The sequence below is a fragment of the Megalops cyprinoides genome, chromosome 1 (assembly GCF_013368585.1).
Source record: "Megalops cyprinoides isolate fMegCyp1 chromosome 1, fMegCyp1.pri, whole genome shotgun sequence".
Classification (NCBI taxonomy): Eukaryota; Metazoa; Chordata; class Actinopteri; order Elopiformes; family Megalopidae; genus Megalops; species Megalops cyprinoides.
In genome coordinates, this window is record NC_050583.1 from 26,188,439 (window position 1) to 26,209,188 (window position 20,750).

Genomic DNA, 20,750 nt, shown 5'->3' on the forward strand with positions numbered 1-20,750 from the left:
TATCTAAATCTAGCAACTGAATCTAATACAATTAATGCTAAAAACGATCATGCAGAGACGTCGCCTGTTGGGTTTGGTTTTGTGAAACAGATGCTAGTAAAGCCGGAGAAGCTTGTGAATACCAGAGGATGTCAGAGTAGCCAGGAAAACACTCCTGTTTATTTTCAAAATATAAATAATTCTATCATTAGAACATGACTTTCTGTGAAGGTGAAACAATGAGTAATAATGCTGAGATGACTATATATCAATAGTGGAAATCTGATGTACAGGCTTTCAGTACAACAGGACCAATTTGTCCATTTGGTCCACAGACACATCAGTAACCCATTACAGTTTCGATTTGTTTTCCATTATGATTGTTTTCAATCAGGAGAGTAACAGCTGTGCAAACAAAATACAGCAGCAATTTCAGAGCGTAAATTTCAAGATGTGGGTCACATACAAGTGACTGACAAGCGGAGAACTCCCGAGTAAGCGAGCTTTCCGTAAGGTTTTACTGATCTGGGGCTTGTGGAGAGAAGAAGCTGCCAGAAAAGCTCTTATCCCTGCGCCGTTCTCATGCTGCATCCTCAGATCAATGCCGCGAGCTCGGCAAGCGTGCACGTCTCCGGGAAACAATGCGTCTGCACCTCCGTCCTCCCATAATCACCAAATGCAGCACCATGGGAGCTCAGGCAGAGCTATTTATAAAGAGCAGGGGCAGTCTGCACTTGGAGAACTTTACTGTGGAAGAACACACACAAGGAAGTCACTGCTGGGTTCTCTTCTTCAGACCCATCCCTCCATTTAGCCTGTCTGGAAGCGGCCGGAAGCTGTGAGCAGACGATGTAAGCATATGTTGTGAGAAAAATGAAAAGGAAACGAGAAAAGACGGAGAAGTTTATCAGTTATTCTTTTCTTTCATGACCAAAAAATTCTTAACGAAGCAAATTCTTTTGAAATCCGGGAAAGATTAAATAAAAGCAGATTTACCGTTCCCTAAGCAATCCTACTCTGTAATCAATATGCAGCATAAAGATCAAAAGCTTGGGATAATTAGCCCACTTGCATTGGATTACAAAAGCAAACTTGAAGTTGAGCTGATTTGCCGCAGTATTATCACTGCCGTAATGGGCTGAGAGACCACTTCACCCAAAGATGCCGAACATCCAGCAGTGGGATGTTGTTTGTCAGGGTACAGATGCTTGCTTGTGTGTGTGTGTGTGTGTGTGTGTGTGTGTGTGTGTGTGTTATCAGGGGTTTGAGTGCGACTGTCATGCAGCCCCTGCTGTGAAAAGTGTGGCGTGGAGGATCTGCCCAAGGAGTCCGGCAGATGACCCCGCCCCTGCCACTCCCCACCCGAGTGCGTCCATCTGGAGGAGGAACAGACACCGGCGCATCGCCATGGCAGCTCGGACACACGGGCGGGGAATGATTTATTACACGGGGCTCCTCCCCATCCCCGCTTCAGAGCGCGTCGCTGCCCCCGCCGCCGAACACAAATCCTCCTGTCTCTCTCATCCTCCTCCTTCTCCTTCTCAGAGCCGCTTTCCCACTTCTGTCGCAGGTCTCGGCACCTGTCTGAGTGTCGTCCACGCTAGCTCGGGGGAAAGGTGATCCGACTGTCACTTCTCGCAAAGCGCTTCAGGCGCGCGCGGCTAACACTGAAGATTCCCTCCCCTACGTGAAATCTGTGGCGTAACCCGCAGAGCCCTGTCATGTTCACGCTGTCTGCTGCCTCTCACGGTGGCGGGCCGACCGGCAGAAAAGCTTCGGAAATTGACTGGCAGTTCCAGGTTGCACACTTCCTGACAAACTCAATTCTTTTAATGAACTACCTCCCGCTAGCTTAGTTGGTGGAAAGTAAGTGCTGGATTTCACAAAGTTTTGCACATAGCTCCTCAGTAGCAGAGAGGGGTGGCGGTTTAGAAACCAGGCCAATAACATGATGGTTGCTGGTGTGAACTGTGGGTGGGAGGTTAGTGCTGCATGTAACCTGAATAACTTGAATAATGGTAAAAACAGAGAGCATGGAAAATGTAGATAATGCGGGTCACACTAAATGAAACTGCAATAAAAAATAATCCTGTTTCACAAAATAGAAGAAATATGTAACGTAACAAAAATACGACAGTCGCTTTTCTGAGTGTCACAGGGCTATCAGTTTTCTAAAGACTAATGGCAAATCTCATAAAAAATAATTAAATCAAAATGACAAGCTTCGTAACTGATCATAGACATTGCGCAGATCATCGGGCTGCTCATCTCTGAGTTGTTGAGGTGAAGTTAACCTCTGTGATAAGCTGTGCAGGGTGCCCCAGCCAAATCTAGGCCCTCTTGATGGAACAGCATCTTCTCAATTGGCCTGAGGGCTGTTCTTCATTGCAGTGTGAATAAAACTATGAAGCCTGTTCTAATCTGGAGAGAGCACTGAGAGAAGGCAGCAGAAAGAATTTCACAGCCCATGTGATTGCAACTTAGACTTTCTCAATCATTATGCTTAATAACTGAAGCAGGGATCATAGGGTCAGAGTTCACAGGAACTCTGTGGTTTGAAGCAGCTGGATGTACAAGTAACAGCTCTGGACAGTACACCAGCTTGTCACATGGCCAGTCTGTCTTTTAAAGGTTGAGCACCATTTGAGCAGTGTAATGGTGACAGTGATACACTCTCAAGAGCCATCAATTAGCACCTTGTGTCCTTCTGACTGAGGTTTCCTCTCCTTAGTTCTTACGCATCAATTCATGTCAGACAGCTGCAATCACGGCATTGTGTTTCCACGCTAGATTTGCACAGCCCAACATGAGCATGTGTGCAAAGCTGCTGATTGGATTCCCACCCTGTTCAGGTAGAAATCGCCACACTACAAGACTGAAATCACACCAAACCGGGACGAAAATTGCCCTTTTTCTTGGCAGGCCCCTGAGTGTGTTTTAGAGCCAGGAAGTATATTATAGCAGAATACTGCCACATAACCTTTTTTCATCACCCTATCTTCTCCCCCTGCATGCCTCCACACGCCTCTGCCCTTTGTAGGAAATGCAGCGAGGAGCCCGAACAGACTGCGAATGCTGCAGCATGATGAACGCAGCGGTGTGCATGAAACACAGGCTCCCCACAACACCCGCGGGGCGCAGGGCCGGGGTCCCGCCCAGCACGGCAGTGCTCATGGCTGGGGGCTGCATCCTAATGCATGACCCTCTCCCAGACCTCTCTCACTGGCTACAAAGCATGTGTCGCAGTGAGAGGATGAATGTGCATACGGGGAATGAAGCCCCAGTTAAGGGCGATTTCTATGCAGGACACCTCAGCCCTGAACAAACGCATAGCAAAACCTCTTTTGGAATACGCCACTACTCACCGTCATCTTGATTTTCGGTGGGGGGGGGCAATTCCCTGTGGATTTAACGACCCACTTTACAGGATCATTCTGTTTTATCACAAGCAGATCTGTCACGGGGCATTATGTCTCCTCGCTGTTGTCGTGAAGACACAGAGGTTCATAAACAGGCACATTATCGACGAGCTCTCCGCCGCGGTTCACTTACGGCTTCGCGGTCCCCAGCCCCAGATCAATGGCATCCAGGTGGTGCGGCGTGAGCAGGAGAGGGGCGGTGCGCCTAAGGACGGGAGCACGGACGTGAACGGCAAAAGCCTCCACTCTCTCCCCGAGGGGGGGGGGGAAACAAACCCTCCGCCGAGAACTTCATTCCAATTCTCTCCTGCTTTCAATTTGAGTTTTTTCTTAAATACCCTCTTAAAACAGGGTATTTTACCTCCTGGCCCATTTCATGTGCTCCCCGGCTGATATGTAGCACAAAAAGGCTCCACGACAGTAAGCCAACAGTGCCATCTACTGGAGGCGCAGAACTCAGGCAAGCGTGACGAAATTGATTCGGGCTGCATTTTCATCCTTGGCAGTGCGATGCTCTACAATTCTAATGCTAATTCAGTAAACTCAGTTTCACGCAACACAGCTGACCGATCATTCACTCCAAATGCTTTTTCTCATACAATTTTCTGCAAAGTAAAAAACGCTGGCTGCAATACAAACCGCAAAATCATTGAGTATATTCACAAGTATTAAATATGAACAAAAACAGTGAGGAGGGTGGTCAGGTGACATGCAGTGTATTGAGGATCTCAGAAGGAGCCAAGCAAAAGTATGAACCTGTTTTACAGTGTGAAAGTAAACTGCTGTGTGTGCTCCCTGAGACCCTGATGAAGAGTCTTGCCCTCCACAGTCCTCTGAATGAGCAGGCAGTATTCCACTCCACTGTCATCACAGCCCGTGATCCTTCCACCCCCTGCCGCACAGACTCACGGCTATTAATAACCCTCCGAGCCCCAGTGCACCAAAATAGCTTAAGGAGGGCTTTGTCTTGACATCTGGAAGGCTCCGGAACTAAGACATTGTGTCTTTATTTGTGGGCTCGGCATGACCAAAGAGAATCGACACAGCTGACGGGGCCTCCAATTAAAGCGGCCTGGATCCGCCAATTAACTCCAAGGGAAGGAGAGCCATCATCTCCTCTCGAGGGCCACAGCCAGCCCTGCGCTGTTACCGCCACATCTGCTCCAGGCACAGAGGGAAGGAAGGAACGTGCACACACTCACACGCACACACACGCACACACACGCACACACACGCACACACGCACATGCACGCACACACACGCACACGCACACACACGCACACACACGCACACACACGCACACACACGCACACACAGAACATTCAGATGCTGGCTGTTTAAGAATTAAGAACACATGAGTTGCTGAATGATATTTCAAAAAAGCTGAACACACACATGCTACGTGTGTTACATTACATTACTGGCATCCAGAGTGCCTGACATCGGTTACAATTTTATACATGTTATCCAATTATATAGCTGGATATTTACTGAGGCAATTGTGGATTAAGTACCTTGCCCAAGGGTATAGCAGCAGTGCCCCAGCAGGGAATCAAACTAGCAACCTTGCGGTTACAAGTCCTGTTCCTTAAACACTATGCGACACTGACATACTGTATGTGTCTACTGATGTCACAGTGCCTACTTAGTCCTGAACCCTATTGGAAATAACCCACTTCTGTAAAAATGATCAAATCCAAGAACCCACCCTAAAATTCAGCCAACTGAGAACAGAAAGCAATTCAGTTCAATTTGCATTCACAGAATACGACAGTGAATGTGCTTGTGTCAATATCAAATTCGCTTAGCGGCTTCACCAAGTGTTTGTATTGGTTTCCTGTAGTGAGTGTATTTTTGCACTTTATATTACAACATCTGACTAGTTAAACTTTTTGAATATCCTGGCAAACCTTTTTAATAGACAGTACATAATCTACCACATCTACAATGCTGTCATCTCTCTCTCTCTCCCTCTCTTTCTCTGTGCCCTTCCACAAGGAGTCAACAGGGATTGATCAGCTCCGTGGAGCAGACAGGCCATCCTGCAGGGTGAGGGTGGGGAGATTCCTCAGGCAGGAGAATCAGATCCAATTCAGCCCATCTGCCTCTACAGCATCCAACAAAGCCCGCTGCTGCCCCTGCTGGGCGCACACGGGGAAATGCAGCCAACTCACCCTGACCACCCAAAGAGAGCATCTTTTCAGACAATGAGCATTAGCTTGATACCGTTTTCCTTCATCGTGCTCACAGTACTTTCCTCCGTCCAAAGCAAAGCAAAGTCACCACCCCCCCCTCGATCCTGGATATCCTCAGGACACCAGACCAGAAACAACAGGTCATGCTGCCCCGCTCACATTTTGGCCGGGGGGGGGGGGGATTTTGGCATTTCGCTCAGCGGCGGCAGAAGGCGCCTTGGCCGAGCGGCTCAGAGGCTCAGCGGCAGACGCTCACGCTGTCTGTGCTCTCTCTGCTTCTCTGCACACGCCACACGACACCAGCCCCGCCGGACCCGCCCATCCTCCGCCACCACAGCGCCTCACATCAATACACACCAGGCCGTTAAACAGAGAGCAGAGTGAGTGAGGGCCACCTACCCACGGTCATGGACTCCGGCAGGCCTGGGGTGGGCAGCATGGTGCTCAGAGATGTGCTCTGGACTGGGGGGCTGGGTTCCATGCTGGGGGGAGGGGCGACAGAGGAAAGCATGGTGTCATCTGCAACACTCACGACACACCCATACTTTTTTTGTAGAGTAAGAGGAGTGGGACAAAGGTGATTTACTTGAACAGCAGTTGGGATCTTGTTTTCGTGGAGTCCGTCACGTGGTTGGTGCTGTCAACCTCCGCTTGAAAACCCAGGGGCTCCACTGAACTCTCTGGAACACAGAAAGGTCCCATCACAAGTCCATGAGATTCAGAGCTGACAGTTTGGGTCCAATCAAAAGCTTGCGACTCTCAGTATTGACACCCTGGGTCCAATAACAAGACTGTGAATCTCAGTCCTGACACCATGGGTCCAATCACAACACTGTGTGTGTCAGCACTGACAGCTTGATGAGCAGTAACGTCTTCACATTATAGCATATAACAACACATAACAGGCCAACAACTATGTACTTCATTTAAGGTGTAAGGCATAAGATCAACAAACCACACACGGCATGTTGGGGGGCATCTCCTATCACTGTAGATGGAGAGCTCCGTTTGGAGGACACCTACCAGGCTGAGAGTAGGAGTCTGCGGAGGGAAGAGGAATGAGGATGTCTGAGCTGTCATTGTCGTTGATGACCTGCAGGGGGCTCCACGTCGACACACTTGACAGGCTTCCCACCACCACCCTGAGCAAAAAACATCGAGCCACTGCTCATTATCACCATTATCACTTTCACTTATCAGAAATAGGTTTTACTCAGTGCTTTTGCTAACATACAATGTAAGCGAAATTAAGAAGCACTGAATAGTGCATTTATCATTACTAGACATTCATGCTATAAAGTGGATAGCCGAGTACTCTTTTTGAAAAGCCAAGCCTCAAAATTCGATCAATGGGACAAGACAGTATCAGTACAGGGGGGGGGGGGCTGTGACCCAGTTTGTGATCTGGGGGGACTCACTGTTCTGCACTGCCTCGCTCTTCCTCGGGCTCGGTCCTGTTCTTGCTGTACACGTCATCATCTTCCTCCTCGTTGTCAATGCTCTTTGTGTCGAGCGGCGCCCCGTTGTAGGTGTTAGCGCCTCCCCAGCTCACAATCCCAGGCTCTGGCCCACCGTTCTGCGCGGGCGAGGAAGGCCGGGGGTCCAGGGCCTCCTCTGAGCTCCCACGAGCCACCTCACTCTTCCTCAGACTCCCGCCGATGTCCTCCTCTTCATCCTCTGCTCCCCCGTCTTCATCATCATCAAAGGAGATGATGTTTGTGACTTTCTTCTTCCTACGCCGTTCTTTTCTCAAACCCGAGTCTGGAGAACAAAGATCAAATCCGGTCACAGACAATACTACTGCACAGAGCTGTTGCCACTGTACATTATTATAAGTACAAACAAGTATTAATATATTGGAATTAGTGATCCCAACTGGTAAAGTTTTTAATAAAGAATAATTAAAAGGGTGCTGCTTATTAGTTTTTTTACGAAAAGGTCCTTAACACTTAAATAATTACAGGTTTATGTCCTTAATGTCTCCTAAGGAATAATGAGTCCTTATATGGCTTTTTGCTTGTGTTGTACTCTGCCTCACTCGTAAGTGGCAATGGATAAAAGCGTCTAATAATGAATAAATGTAAATATAATGTTCCATTCCAGCCTCTGATGACACAACAGTAAGATCAGAATGTTGTTCCCCTCCATACCAGCAGAGGCGCTGCGGGGTAGGACAGGCAGAGGATCAGAATGGCAGTCTGAGCGTGGGCTGAAACCGGGCACCACGGAGGTGGCAGTGCTGATTTCACGGAGGAGGGTGCTGACGCCCTGAGCCGACTCTTTCCACAGGCTGCTCACGCCCTGCGTCGACTCCTTGAGCAGGTGGGACACTGAGGAACCGCCCCGGTTCTGCCCATTCAGGTCCGTGTTATCAATGTTGATGGCGAAAAGGATGGAGTTCAGGCCTGCAGGAAGAGAGAAACAGAGGAGACAGAAGCTTGCGTTACTCTGGCACAGGGACACGTCTTGCACTTGATGTCACCTTGCATAACACCTTATTATTGACACACATCACACAGTCGTAGTACAGAGTGTGTGATCCATTCTTCTGTGTGTTATCCTTATTCCATCAGGACTCCTCCTCTTTCCCAAATTTATGTTTATTTAACTCCTTTTGTAATCACCAACAAAACATTGCTGTCTCTCACCGCAGTATCCACTGAACTCATGCAAGAGAGCAGGGCATGATGACTGCAACCCTACGATACACTCACACACTAACACAACTGCTTCTCACACTGCAAGTCGCCCATCAGACTACAGTGAGCTAAACACCAATCGGAGGATGTGCACAACTTCAGTGACGTCATCCAAGTAACCCCACAGGTGAATGATGAGTCACAGTGTCCGAGAGCAGCAAGACAGCGAGACCCCTGCCGACACATCCACCCCTACCCTCAGTGGATCGTAGCCAGTCTATTCCGTTACCATTGCCTCCTAGCTGATGATGTGGCTGAGACTGAACCTAATCCACAGAGCTCAGCTTGCACTCAAAGCAAGTACATTAAAAACTGACTATGCAGTAGCCCACAACTGCCTTTAAACTCTACCATACTTAGCTGGGACGACAAAGATCTGGCAGGAGATGATCAGTGTCATTCAGCTACAGCTACATAAATGTCAGACAAAATATCCTGTCATAGAAATGAAAATCAGCAGACACTTTCGGTTTGACCCTGGCAGTATCTGAATGAAATAAAGTTTCTGCTGCTGGTAGTGTGAGGTTAAGCCAAGAGTGTGAATGACAGGCTCTTACCGGCTGCCATGGTGGGTAGCATACTCGCTCTCTCTTCATCCAAGATGAAAGCCCACTCTTCATAGTACACACTACAAAATAAGATAAAAGTGTGACCACCAAATACGTATGGGTCCTGGCTACAAAACCGCAAGCCCTGTGGCATTCTAAGGATGGTGTGGCAGCAGTGTAGCATAGTGGTAAGTAGCAGTACTCGTAACCAAAAGGCTGCCAGTTCAATTCGCTGGAGCACTGCTGTTGTACCCTTGGGCAAGGTACTTCACCCTGAATTTCTTAACTACATATCCAGCTGTATAAATGGATAACATGTAAAAATTGTAACCTACATAAGTCGTTCTGGATAAGAGCATCTGCTAAATGCCAGTAATGTAATATGTAATGTAACGCACCTAGAATGTCACCTTCACAGCACGCCCGTCACTCACAGTATCTGAGCCATCTCCCTACATGAGATGGCAGCTGCTTAAGAATACAGAGGACACAGTTCTATGACAAGGGCAGAGTGAACAGGAGTAGGTCTCTTCTGCGCTGTGCTCGCAAGGTCACGTTCAAACAAGGTGATACAGGGGAACCTCCTCCTCCTCCGCCTGCCTGTACCTGAGCCGCGCTCGGTCCGCCAGCAGCATGTGGAGGTAGCGCTCCAGAGAGTGCTCGTTGAGGGCGCAGCGCAGCCAGGCCCGGCCCCGCCCCAGCTCCGAGGAGATGTGACGGAGGGAGTAGAAGCGCTGCAGCTCATGGCGGTTCAGGTGCTCCTTCACGTAGAACCAGAAGGAGAGCTCTGGAACACAAGCCAACTCGGGTCAACTTCAACTGCTCTGGCCTGACCAGCGGAGGGTGGCAGTTCAGTATGGTCGGTCTGAATCCACCAGGGACTGAAATATCGGATTAATAAGGATTTTATAATAAGGAACTGGTGAAAGGAATACAAAACACATATACCTGAAAACAAGATATGATATAATAAGGCAGATGATTAAGCGCTCTACAGCGTGACTGACGTTTTTTTTTTTTCTTCTCACTATGTTCTTTTAGGCACGCCTGTATCTAAAAATGCCTCTGGCGCACATGTTCCTATTTTCGCTTTTTGACTTAAGTTTTTTTTTTCCCTCCAGATGTTGCAGCAGTGCCCCTCAATGATGCACGCACTGATGATCATGTGTGTTCCAAAACAGTATCACTCCCATGCCAGCAGTCCAGCCTAGAGTAATCATGCTCAGTGCAGACATCCATCACAGTATTTACATGGAGTAGTATTATATCATGATATACTGACAATATATTCTGTTGTAATTGTATTTGTTGTTGTAGTATTATACTGACGAATAAATACCATAAGAGCAAACAAAAAGCCAAGCAGTAAAAGCACAGGAATAGGCACTGTCACCATCATTTCTGACATAGACATACTGTGTGTTACTCAGCAGCCACAGAAACAGCAGTGTTATATACACAGTAACTGACTGAGCTGCTCCTCACAAAACAACAACAGTACTTTACCAATCGCTATATGTCTGCTGTGCCTGTTTTTAATCATTCGCATTCCTGGGTACAATATTATGTCATGAAACGCATCATAAATTGTCAGTTCAACTTTGCAGCTGTATTCTATTTCATTTACACATATAAATCTTTTTGTAAAAGTCCATGCTTGAGGGACTACTGAGCTAGAGCCAAGATTCACTAGGAATTAATGTCATCTCCTCCTCAGAGCTGAGATTGTCATCAGCTGCACACCCTGCCAAAAAGACAATTACGATGGTTTTGAGCTTGAAAGCGTTTCACATTAACTGATGATTACAACAGTGATGTCAAGCAAAATGAACTAAAAACACCCACAAATGATCAAGAGATGAAAAAGCAGAAGTCAGAAAGTAATCGGTAGAAATGCAGCGTGTACTCATCAACTGAGGACAGGAGCACTTTGTATATGACAGGAAATTCAAGCAGTGTCCTCCGCACGCTCGAGCAGAGACAACAATAATCAAAGAAGTCATTCTTTCAGCTTCCAGACAGACTGCTTCACCATGTGCTTGGGAGACCAACAAACAAAGTTGTAAAAACCACAAGGGACTATACCTAGGACTGCTGACAGTCCTCACTGGTTTTGTGCACAGCTGAAAAACGTCCTCATTGTATGAATTCATTAGAGGATGTTTCTCAGTTTCAACAGCATGCAAATCAGGGCAATTGTGGAGTAAGAAAAAAAAAAAAAGCTAAAGGTGTCCCACTTTCACACGAATTTACCATATGTCCCCAGAAGAACAGGTTACTGGATAGCACATATCTATTTCTGCCAGGTGGCAGTGATCGAATTAAGGAAGCATGAGTGTTATTTTACATTCTGACTGCACCCGCTGACATCTGATTGAAAAGGTGTGAATAGCTCTAGACAGTCTTTGCAGTGTCTCCCCTCTCCTGTCATAACCGAAACCCTAGCATATGCCTTACTACTGCCTGGAAGAACACTGTCAGAATGTAGGGCCTCATGTGTGTTCCAGTGACACGCTGGGTTTCTTCCTCAAAAGGTACCAACTGGGAAAGCTCCCAGATCACCATCAATTCTGTTTTAAGTACTGATACAGTCAAACAAGAAATATGCGTCATAAAGGACACAGCACAGATGACTTAAAGGAAAAGTATGTGGGGATGGACGCAAAGACATTATGAGATGAAAATTCTTGCTTTCAACCATGCAAAATCCCAGGACATAACAGGAGAATACATCCCCACACTTAGCGTCCCCTTTAAAACTTCCTCAGAATAAACAGTAATATGCTTAAAATTGCTTATACTTGCTTAAAATGCACTAATTTCACTCTGTCAATAACATTACGATGTATTGTGAAATGCAAAAAGAAAATTGCTACTCTGGAGGAGGCTGTAAAAAAAACATTTGGCCTTCCTTGCTACAAGTCATATAATCACATAAACTGGAACGTTATTTGAAGTGGCCTTTACATGTCTAGAAGACGGCCACTGAACCTTCAGATTTACTGAAATGGTTCTCTTGTGACGTATTCAGGGATTTTATAAGTAATCAACATTTTCCACGTAATATTTTCTGTATTAGTCAGTGTATTTTTTTTTTTTCAAGTTAAAAACCACAGCAGGTGTTCAGCTAACCTCAGAGAAAGAGTGTTTCCCTTTTTTGCCCCTTCTGACCTGTTCTGTTACATAACATTTTTAGTTTCACAAAGAGTGGGCTTCCTGCCGCATCTGTTTCCTCTGCAGAGGTGAACGTGAAGGTGCCCTCTCTTTCAGTGCCGAGGCCTTGTGGTGCCACCCTTTTTCAGTCCCCAGCAAACAGTGCCACCCAGTAGGCTACATGGGATGAACTTAAATGGGTTTCGATACACATGCTACAACTTTGTTACTCTCTGCTGTGGCCAAGGGAGAGCCCCGGGGACTCTATTAATGTACAGCACCTGCTTCGGTTTTACTGGTGAATCCGGCGGCCTGCTTGATGGCGGCAGCCGTGAGGGCCAGTCCTCGGCTCTTCTTCAGTCCGTGCTGCAGGACGGCCTCAAACTGCGCACACAAGCAGATCACCCTACATAGAAGACAGGCAGGCACACGTCTCACTGTTGGGGAAAAGGTGGTCAGGTCTGCTCTGAGTACAGCGCTTCTTTCCTGACACACAAGCAAACACTTCTCCAGAAAATGCATGACTGATCCCAAAAACAAGATGTCACAGAGTTCGAGGCAGGTCACCTGCGACAGGAACTGACTTTTATTTTTCCCCTTGCCAGGGTACAGGGGGTCACAGTGCAGGATGGTTTCTGGTGTTTAGCCAACCGCATCAGTTTCCTTACCCAACTGTTTAAGGTTATTGACATTAAATCCTTTCTTATGAAGCAAATTCTCACAACATAGGTTTTGATTTTTTAAATACGGATTGAGGTCTGGACTGCTATTAACATCAAAGCATAAAAAATAATAATTTAATTAATCAAAGTGTCAACAAACCGACAGCATGGAAAACCAGAATGCTCTGTGGTCCCCGAGGAGCTTGCCCCCTGACAGAGGAATTTCTTACTTGAGCTCCTACAGAAGCCTGTTATGGCAGAGCTGATTGAGCTGTCTGGACTTCAAAGCCCAGGTGGAATCATTTCAGCGTCAAAATAAAATGCCCTCCTAGTTAATGATGTTGACAAAACCAAGGGCAAAGTATTTTCACCAGTTTTTTGGTCTTAAAATACCACTTCATTAGTGAAATTAAGAAATCTTGAAGATAACAACCCAACCCATAGACACAGAAGCTTATTCTTACCTGCTATCTGAGTCTGAAGCAATCTCTTTTCGTCCTCCAAAACGGATTTGGCACTGAAAAGAATAGTTTTTAAATATGGCTCTTGGTCATGAGGGCTTTGCTTGTCAGCCTGCAATGCAGGACCTTCTGTCCTTGTGTTTCACATTGATAGATGACAGTTATTACATGACATTACAGGTACAGCACTCAGTTCACAGGAGTATTGTGTTTTATGCTGGCCTCCTTATAAATATGATATTAAGCATTGAGCCCTTAGTAAATTCATGAGGGTTTTCTGTGTACAGTAAGAGTGTCAGGTCTTTCCAAGAATCAGAAATAAAGACAATGTTTACACACCACAAGAAAATAAAGAAAAAAAAAACATTAAAAATATAGGTTGGTTGACTGAGAGTCCATCCACTGCAAACCTTGCTGTAATGAATCTGTACTGACTGTTTATGTGTAAGGCAGGTTTACACCTATCACAGTATGACAGCTGTTCCTACCTGCTTCACTGCATCCAACAGCCTCTCCAGCAGGTGTTGCCTTTTTGTGTCATTTTGCTGAGTACCTGCAAAGCCAAGAGTTTGGGTCATTTTATGGCAGACCAGGTCAACTGCATTTACAACAGACTTGGAGCCGCATGGGAAAACTGCAAACAGGCAGAGGGATAAGCAATAAAACATTTAAATTTCCTTTAATAGCATACAACTCCACAAAAGCAATATCAAGCTGCGCACTGACAGATCTGAGGTCAAGCCAGGTCAAAAAGTTCAATTTTGTCTCAGATGTACAGATGAACCAAATTAATTTCACCTTACAGCCCTTTAAATTTCACTGCCATGCACCACTGGTTTCATTGCCATCTTCAAAGCAAACTAAACCCAAAACCTTTTTTGTCCTTTAGATTCACTGTCATGCAATTTAAATTAGGTTATTTAAAAATTAACATTGTGAAGAACAAGCCATATTCAGCTGCTCATCTCAGGTAAGATTGCTGTGGAAACAACCACCGGCTTGCAATGTTTTCGCTAATGTTATAGCTTCATTACGGTAGGTTACTATTGTTCTGCTGGCAGCATCATTGGGTATGCTTCAACGGTTCTGAAGACAGGTCTCACAAGTCATGAAAAATGAGAGTCAAAAGTTCAGCTCACAACAAGAAGCTAAGAGTCAAGAACTCAAAAAGCCGCAAAATGTGCAAGCTATAAGCTACCACTAACATTTCAGGCACTCTGTGACCTGGAACCTCATTACCCCTGACAATTTAATTGCTTATACTCACAATCACAAACATAAGCTCTACTTTATTGATTTTAGCCTCCTAACTATCTAGCAAATAGAACCATTCCCAGCTGTGAACCTTTTGCCATGGATTTTCATGACCCCTGTCAAGATTAAAGTTTCATAATTCTGCAGTGCTTTACAGAGACATTTTGCAACAGGTGTCTGCTACATAATTCTTACACACAGCAACAATCCACTATATGTGTACAACAACACGGGGCTCATAGATATGTCTGGATTCTTCAGAACACACACATCACTGTACTGATCAGCCTCACCTTAGATAATGTCTAAGACGGTGTGCACTCATCCCTCATTTCAGACATTGTTTGTGGGGAGGTTTTCTAGTTTATTTCATATCATACGCCCATAACGAGGAATGTTTATGTGAACTCATCCACACTGCCCACTAGTAATCATTTCACATTCTATTCATTTTCCTTTTTTTCAATTCCATGAGGTTAACATTTTCTTAGTCCTACTGCTCTTTTCAAAGGTAAACATAGGCAGTAAGGGTCACTTAGCAAGAAATGCTGTCCAGCAATACATTTTTAGCATTTTCATTATCAGGAAGACGGGTTATACATGCAGAATGTGGCTGTGACCAGGTTTGCTTTCAGATGGGGCAACAGGTGTAAAATTGCATCAATAAGTGTCAAATCATAAACATTTTCCATCATTCATTTCATTTAAGATGATGCATGTTCCTTCATAATCACCTGCTTTCATACGTGTTTGTGGTTGTCTGCCTATTCCAGAGTATGATTGTGTGTATTTGATTAGCTTGTGTTTCATAAATTAATGTTGAAGTTCTTTATGAAAAATATCAATATAAAAATCGACCCCATAACTGTTTAAAAACGATGAAAATATTATAGAATAATAACACTTTCAAAAATGGTACTAATCAGGCAGGCTGCTGACAAGAATCACTTTGGGTCTACAAACATGCAACATGACACACAAACAATAGTGCCTGAGGGAAAAAAAAATTCAAAATTCTTTCAAAGAATAACATGTGATATACTAACTACTGAAGATATGCAATTAAGATATTTTGTGAAAAAAAAGTTGTGCTGCTAAGTGTTGTCTGTTGTCTTAAGCTAAGTATGTGCATGACAGTTTACAATGAAAGGCAGATGCTTTCTACACATCAACACTGATTACGTTGTTTGATAGAGATGACTCTTAACTAAAGAGACAGAAGTTGTGAAATTGGGAATTCCATTGTCTAATCTTTCTAAGATTCTAAAGGACCATCATGAGTACCTTTAAAAATGATGGGAAAAAATTCAAACTGGAGAATCACTTAATTGTGGAGACACTCAAAAACTAACACATGACTATCACTAAGTCAAATGATTATTTTATTTATGAATGTAGTTATGGTCGTTAACTGTGCCAGGACATTGTAACAATTTGCACTATGACATTCTAGTAATTAATGTGATAATCACAGTATTATTTTTATATAAACAATCCCATAAAAAGACTATAGTCAAATAAATTCTGTTTTATGTATGAAACATTTAGCTAAGGACATTTGAAAAATGAATATTCAGGTAAACGTTACTTAAAACAGAAATTTCAATTTTATCTACTCATTTTGAACTTTTAAGATTCTATTATCTATTATCAATCATCTTGAACAGTTATGATTCTTATCATCAGAATGCACTGAACAAACCGCACACTCTGTTCTCTGTATGTCAGTACAAACACAAGAACACGTGTACCACTCAGAGTATTAATATCACTGTGATGCCAGCTTGCAACAACAATTAAGGCATCATTATTTCACAAACCCAAAAGAGGCACTATTCCAAATATATGCTACCCAATGTTTCTGCAATTCTTTGACATAATGTGGCCCTGTGTGATACTAAAAAGTTTTAGTGTTACACAAAACTGTCCAAAGCTATAAAAAGGGGTGGCAATAAGCATTCATGATGCTGCTTAGCTACAGTGCTGCACACCATTATATTCACAGTCATATGTATGTGCACATGTTAACCTGGTACACTGTGTGTGTTTAACCAATTCATTTTTCCCCTTAAGCTGCAAATATCATGTCATCTTATATATTAAATGATCTACCGATGATACAGCTGTGTACAGTACACACAGTAATAACATCAGTCCAACAATGACATGTGTTCATTTTTAACATTAGCACTGTTGATGAAACCTATGAGAAGTACAAGAACAATAAAAAAAACATGGAAAGAATAATATCACAATTTTAATACTCAGCATTTGTTGTGATGGACATGACACTTCAGATGTGTTACAGGTATACACAACATGTAACATCTGTACCATACTAATAACAAATTTGTTGTGGTAATTTTATGTTACAATATGGGTCTTGAAAAACTGCAAACTTAGAATACACATATCCCTTTTGAAATGTACTTCTTCAAGTGTAGTGAAGAAAATTAACAGAAGATTCCACTATCATTCATGAATTGAACAATCTGTGGTCTTTGAAACAGCACGTGTGACAATTCTGTTCAGGTGGTAAGCTGAGAAAATACAGCACCACGCTGCAAAAAGAACTCAGGAAACATTCAGAAGGATTCATTTGGAATAGTGCAAGGTAATGCAGGCTAAATTAATTAGTAGTTGTAGCTTGGTATCATACAGATAGCAACACTCTGAGACACAGGCCTATTTTTGTGGAGAGATCTGCATGTGTAATTTGCCACTCTTGTGCACTGCAAGCATTCTTTGTAGAGAATTTACATAAAAGGCCTTAAGTTTTAAAATTGTCTCTTAAATCAGATGCTTCAATGCAGCAACATTCCATGAATCTCTGTATACAGCTCCTTTGCTACAAAGTGCAATTTTACTTCAAATATTAAAATATTAATATTAAAAATAAATCATCATACTGTCCAAGGCAGCAAATGAAAAACAAATTCAAAAAGGACTTGATGCATTCAGAAAGGAGAAGTTTGTCCATTTTATTTTTCTTTTAAGTCCAACAACCATCCTGAGAGGTAACTTGAGATGGAAAGAACTAGCAGGACGATCGTACAATGCCTGAAAGTCTGTTGGGGTTTCCGTTGAAGTCATTAAGCTGTGATGGTAACATGTAGGCATATTTATGAGGATAATATTGACAGGTCTTTCACTGGTTAATGGTTTAGATTACAGACAGTGTCCCAATAACTATTGCTGCCATGATAAAAATAGCATACAATAGAAAACAGCTGAGATAGCTACAGTCCAGAGATCCAGCCAACTAAGACTAAAAAGACTCTACAGTTCTAGCAACTCCTACACAGGAGACTGCAGTATGACCACCAAGAAAACCCTTTCACTGAATTTGGTGAACTGGGGCAATTAAACCAAACCTTTTACAGAATCCATACATTATAAAACACGTGCACTTCAAATATAGAAATAATTCCATGCAGTTATTTTAAAAAGTGTTGTGTTGTACTAAGTAACCAAAGGTCTCCTGTGGGAAAAGGCTGATGCAATACAGAAACATTTTCAGCTTAACAAATATTCTACCATACTGTCAGTTCATAACAGACACAGGATGTTTAGCCTTTCACTGAAAAAAATCAACAATTTCAATGACAAACGAGACTATGTTATAGTGTCAGAAGAGACAACTTACAGCAGAACTACAGAAACGAGCACTCAACATTTTGACTACTGAGACAGCTCCAATCTTGCCTTTCATTAGGTTTTCTTACAAAACAGCTGAGCAGTGATTTCAACCGGGATAACAAGTAGTTGGCTAATCAGCTGTCACGTTGGAGATACAGTACCTTTTAAAATTAGCATGCTACAAGGCTAACTTGCTAGCTCCTGGTTATAGCTGTGGCTAGTAAAACTGAAACGGAAACCTGAGCATCGCATGGCAAGCTGTCTTAAACTCAGTAAAACTGTATAGTTTGGTAACTTACGTAAAGTCATTGTCTGTTTTATTTTAACAACTTTTTCCTGAACTTAATTTTGTGTGTGACATTGTCTCAAAACAGGATAGGGAACTTGGACAACAACGTTTCGTTTTCACGTCAGTAGATAGGCAGGAACCATTCTGTTACTTGGTTAACATTAGCTCTGGAATCAAAAATGGGAAGTTTCATTGAAAAGACCATTGTTATTTATTAGTTAGCAAAGAAAAGTCAAACCAACCGACCCTTTGCAATACGGCGTGAATTGGTGAGCTGAATCTACGTTTAGGACTATTAGAATAACTTGACACTATCACTTACCGTTCATCCTTTCAGTCCAGTTCATCAGATTGTGTCGATCTATGTATCACTCACCATGTAGTCTACCTAGGCAGCTAGCCTTGTTTAGTTATTTACCTGGACTCTTCAACGACCGAATTTAACCTACATCCGGTTCGTTTCCTGCGAGCTGCACCTACTTTCAAACTAGGTCCCGTTTCAATAAATCCATGAATGCAGTAATCATATGCATTCGAACGCAAAGCAGAATAGCCTGTTGTGATGCCACGTTTTTTTCTTCCCTACCGCCCAGTTGCTATGAGCTCAAGCCCTTGCTGAATTCAGAAAGGCCTGCACTGATAACAGCGACTCGTTCTTAAAGTCTGACTTTTTTGCGAGCTATCCACATTTGGCAAGCGATACCACAAAATAATGGTGAGACGAGTGAGTCAGGTAGTTGAGTGCCCGGGATCAAGAGGACTAACAAAAGGTCATTTTAAAAAGAAAAAAAAATAATCAGGCATTGCTCTCGGCAAGAGAAACAAAACAGCCTCTCAGCTAATCACATGACACAGCGTTGGTTTGGTCATATGACATACTGTGTCACATGGCGATGGGCACTGTTACTTTTGGTCGTACCACCGGGAGTCTGCGCAGATGCGTCGTGCTTAATAAATTGGATCAGTCGAAGTGCACTTAATGAAGTGTTACTCTCCAATCATTAGTTTTTGATATCGCTTAATCTGTGCAAAATATTTCACTGCACGTCAGTCTAAAATGCAAGCTTAATGTTCTTACTCGTTTTCAATAAAATCTAAATTAAATGAGACAGGAAATTCACTGTGAATGAACTGGACTTTTGAAAAATTGGTGGTGGTTTCAATGCAAACTGATTTTCTTTTAACCAGATAAACAATGAACATTCATATTCAGAACAATGCACATGTGTGGCTATGGTTAAAACACCTCAGTAACTTAATAAAAATATTTCCATATTGATATCCATCACCGTTATGTTCCCTTTTTGTATTTTTATACAATTTTTTGTTACAATGCTTTAACAATTCCATCTTCAGACTACACCATTCCATTCATTTGCAGCCTCTCAGACTACAGATACAGATCTCCACAAATCCAGAGTCTTGTCCTGTGTGCAGTATGTTGCGTAATTGTAGGTCTGTGCTGTTTTTGTGGTGACCAGGATAGTGGTACCCTCTTCGGTGGATGGAAGAGGGAGGCTGGAATTACAGTGAGTACTGCTGTTCTCGTAATTGTGCTCAAATTTCTCACTTGTCACAGGCCCATCATGTGCAACATCAGTCTGCCTCAAAGCACGTGAGTCTCTCTGATTTCCAGAATCTTCTATGTGCTCTTGGCTGGTCCCTGGCAAGAAGCACAACAGTGAAGTTGATTTACAATAAAGACACTAAAAACACATCAGTCAGTTATGGGTTTCTGTCATGGAATTGCACTTCACCTTAAAAAAATTAATTTGTTTGGCTTTTTGGAAGTAGAGGCATAGTTAGCTGAAATGGATTTCCTAGTTATCGTGTTTCCTTTCATGAGCTTTTGATTCTGGTTTTTGCCTGCAGCTACCAACCTTTGTTCTTGAGGAAATGCCTGCGTCGCTTTTTGCGAAGTACCTGAAGGAGCAGTACCACAGCAGTAACCGCACTCAGTAACAAGAAAACCAGGATCAGCCACACATTGTGGTTCTCAGGCACGGGACTGACAGTCTTGTCTGAAGCTGTAGAGAACAATACCAGAATACACCAACAATGAAGCTCCTCACTGAAGTACTAAACTTGCTTAGAAGCAGGTACCCAGATTTACATGGCACTGATCAAGGATGTAGATCATGAGAGTACACATTCAGCCGAACAAGGTTTGACGTACTGATTTTCTCTAGATATTTTCCAAGTCAAGTTAGAAGCTTTGCAAAAACAAAACAAGCTTTGTTAAGAAATGCTAACCTCTTTTTAGAGGTTAGTATTATACAGTCATAGTCATAAATACAGTGTTTGAAGCAGTAAAAGAGTGTCTGACTTACGCGTACTACAATATGCAGTGCAGCTGTCAGGGGGTGACTTGGAGCAGCGCAGGTAGCAGGGCTTACACTTCTCCAAAAGCCCGTCATAAAAATCGTTCTGGGCACAACTGCGTTTAGCCAT

At 43.5% G+C, this 20,750-nt stretch overlaps 2 protein-coding genes across 2 annotated transcripts in view; both read right to left on the bottom strand.

Moving 5' to 3' along the window:
* snx29 (sorting nexin 29) overlaps positions 1 to 19,146 on the bottom strand; it is a 124,183-nt gene extending 105,037 nt beyond the window's left edge. Inside the window, exons 1-11 of the mRNA XM_036534491.1 lie at positions 18,622 to 19,146; positions 13,606 to 13,670; positions 13,121 to 13,173; positions 12,276 to 12,400; positions 9,448 to 9,628; positions 8,851 to 8,921; positions 7,745 to 7,999; positions 7,013 to 7,355; positions 6,618 to 6,736; positions 6,181 to 6,274; positions 5,994 to 6,076 (exon numbers count right to left, since the gene is read on the bottom strand). Coding sequence (XP_036390384.1) covers positions 5,994 to 6,076; positions 6,181 to 6,274; positions 6,618 to 6,736; positions 7,013 to 7,355; positions 7,745 to 7,999; positions 8,851 to 8,921; positions 9,448 to 9,628; positions 12,276 to 12,400; positions 13,121 to 13,173; positions 13,606 to 13,670; positions 18,622 to 18,646 — 1,414 coding nt within the window. The 5' untranslated portion in view covers positions 18,647 to 19,146. The remainder of the gene's footprint in view (positions 1 to 5,993; positions 6,077 to 6,180; positions 6,275 to 6,617; positions 6,737 to 7,012; positions 7,356 to 7,744; positions 8,000 to 8,850; positions 8,922 to 9,447; positions 9,629 to 12,275; positions 12,401 to 13,120; positions 13,174 to 13,605; positions 13,671 to 18,621) is intronic.
* A 538-nt stretch (positions 19,147 to 19,684) lies between these two features.
* On the bottom strand, positions 19,685 to 20,750 carry LOC118778643 (tumor necrosis factor receptor superfamily member 17). Its single transcript, XM_036530277.1, has 3 exons — positions 20,636 to 20,750; positions 20,180 to 20,326; positions 19,685 to 19,962 (listed from the first exon to the last, which is right to left on the bottom strand). Exons 1-3 carry the CDS (start codon positions 20,748 to 20,750, stop codon positions 19,685 to 19,687), a joined length of 540 nt encoding a protein of 179 aa, XP_036386170.1.

Coding starts and splice junctions, on each gene's coding strand:
- LOC118778643 (XM_036530277.1), bottom strand. CDS start 20,750: ATGGCTAAACGCAGTTGTGCCCAGAACGATTTTTATGACGGGCTTTTG. Junction 20,327..20,635: donor CAGCTGCACTGCATATTGTA/GTACGCGTAAGT, acceptor TGTTCTCTACAG/CTTCAGACAAGACTGTCAGT. Junction 19,963..20,179: donor GCATTTCCTCAAGAACAAAG/GTTGGTAGCTGC, acceptor GCTTCTTGCCAG/GGACCAGCCAAGAGCACATA.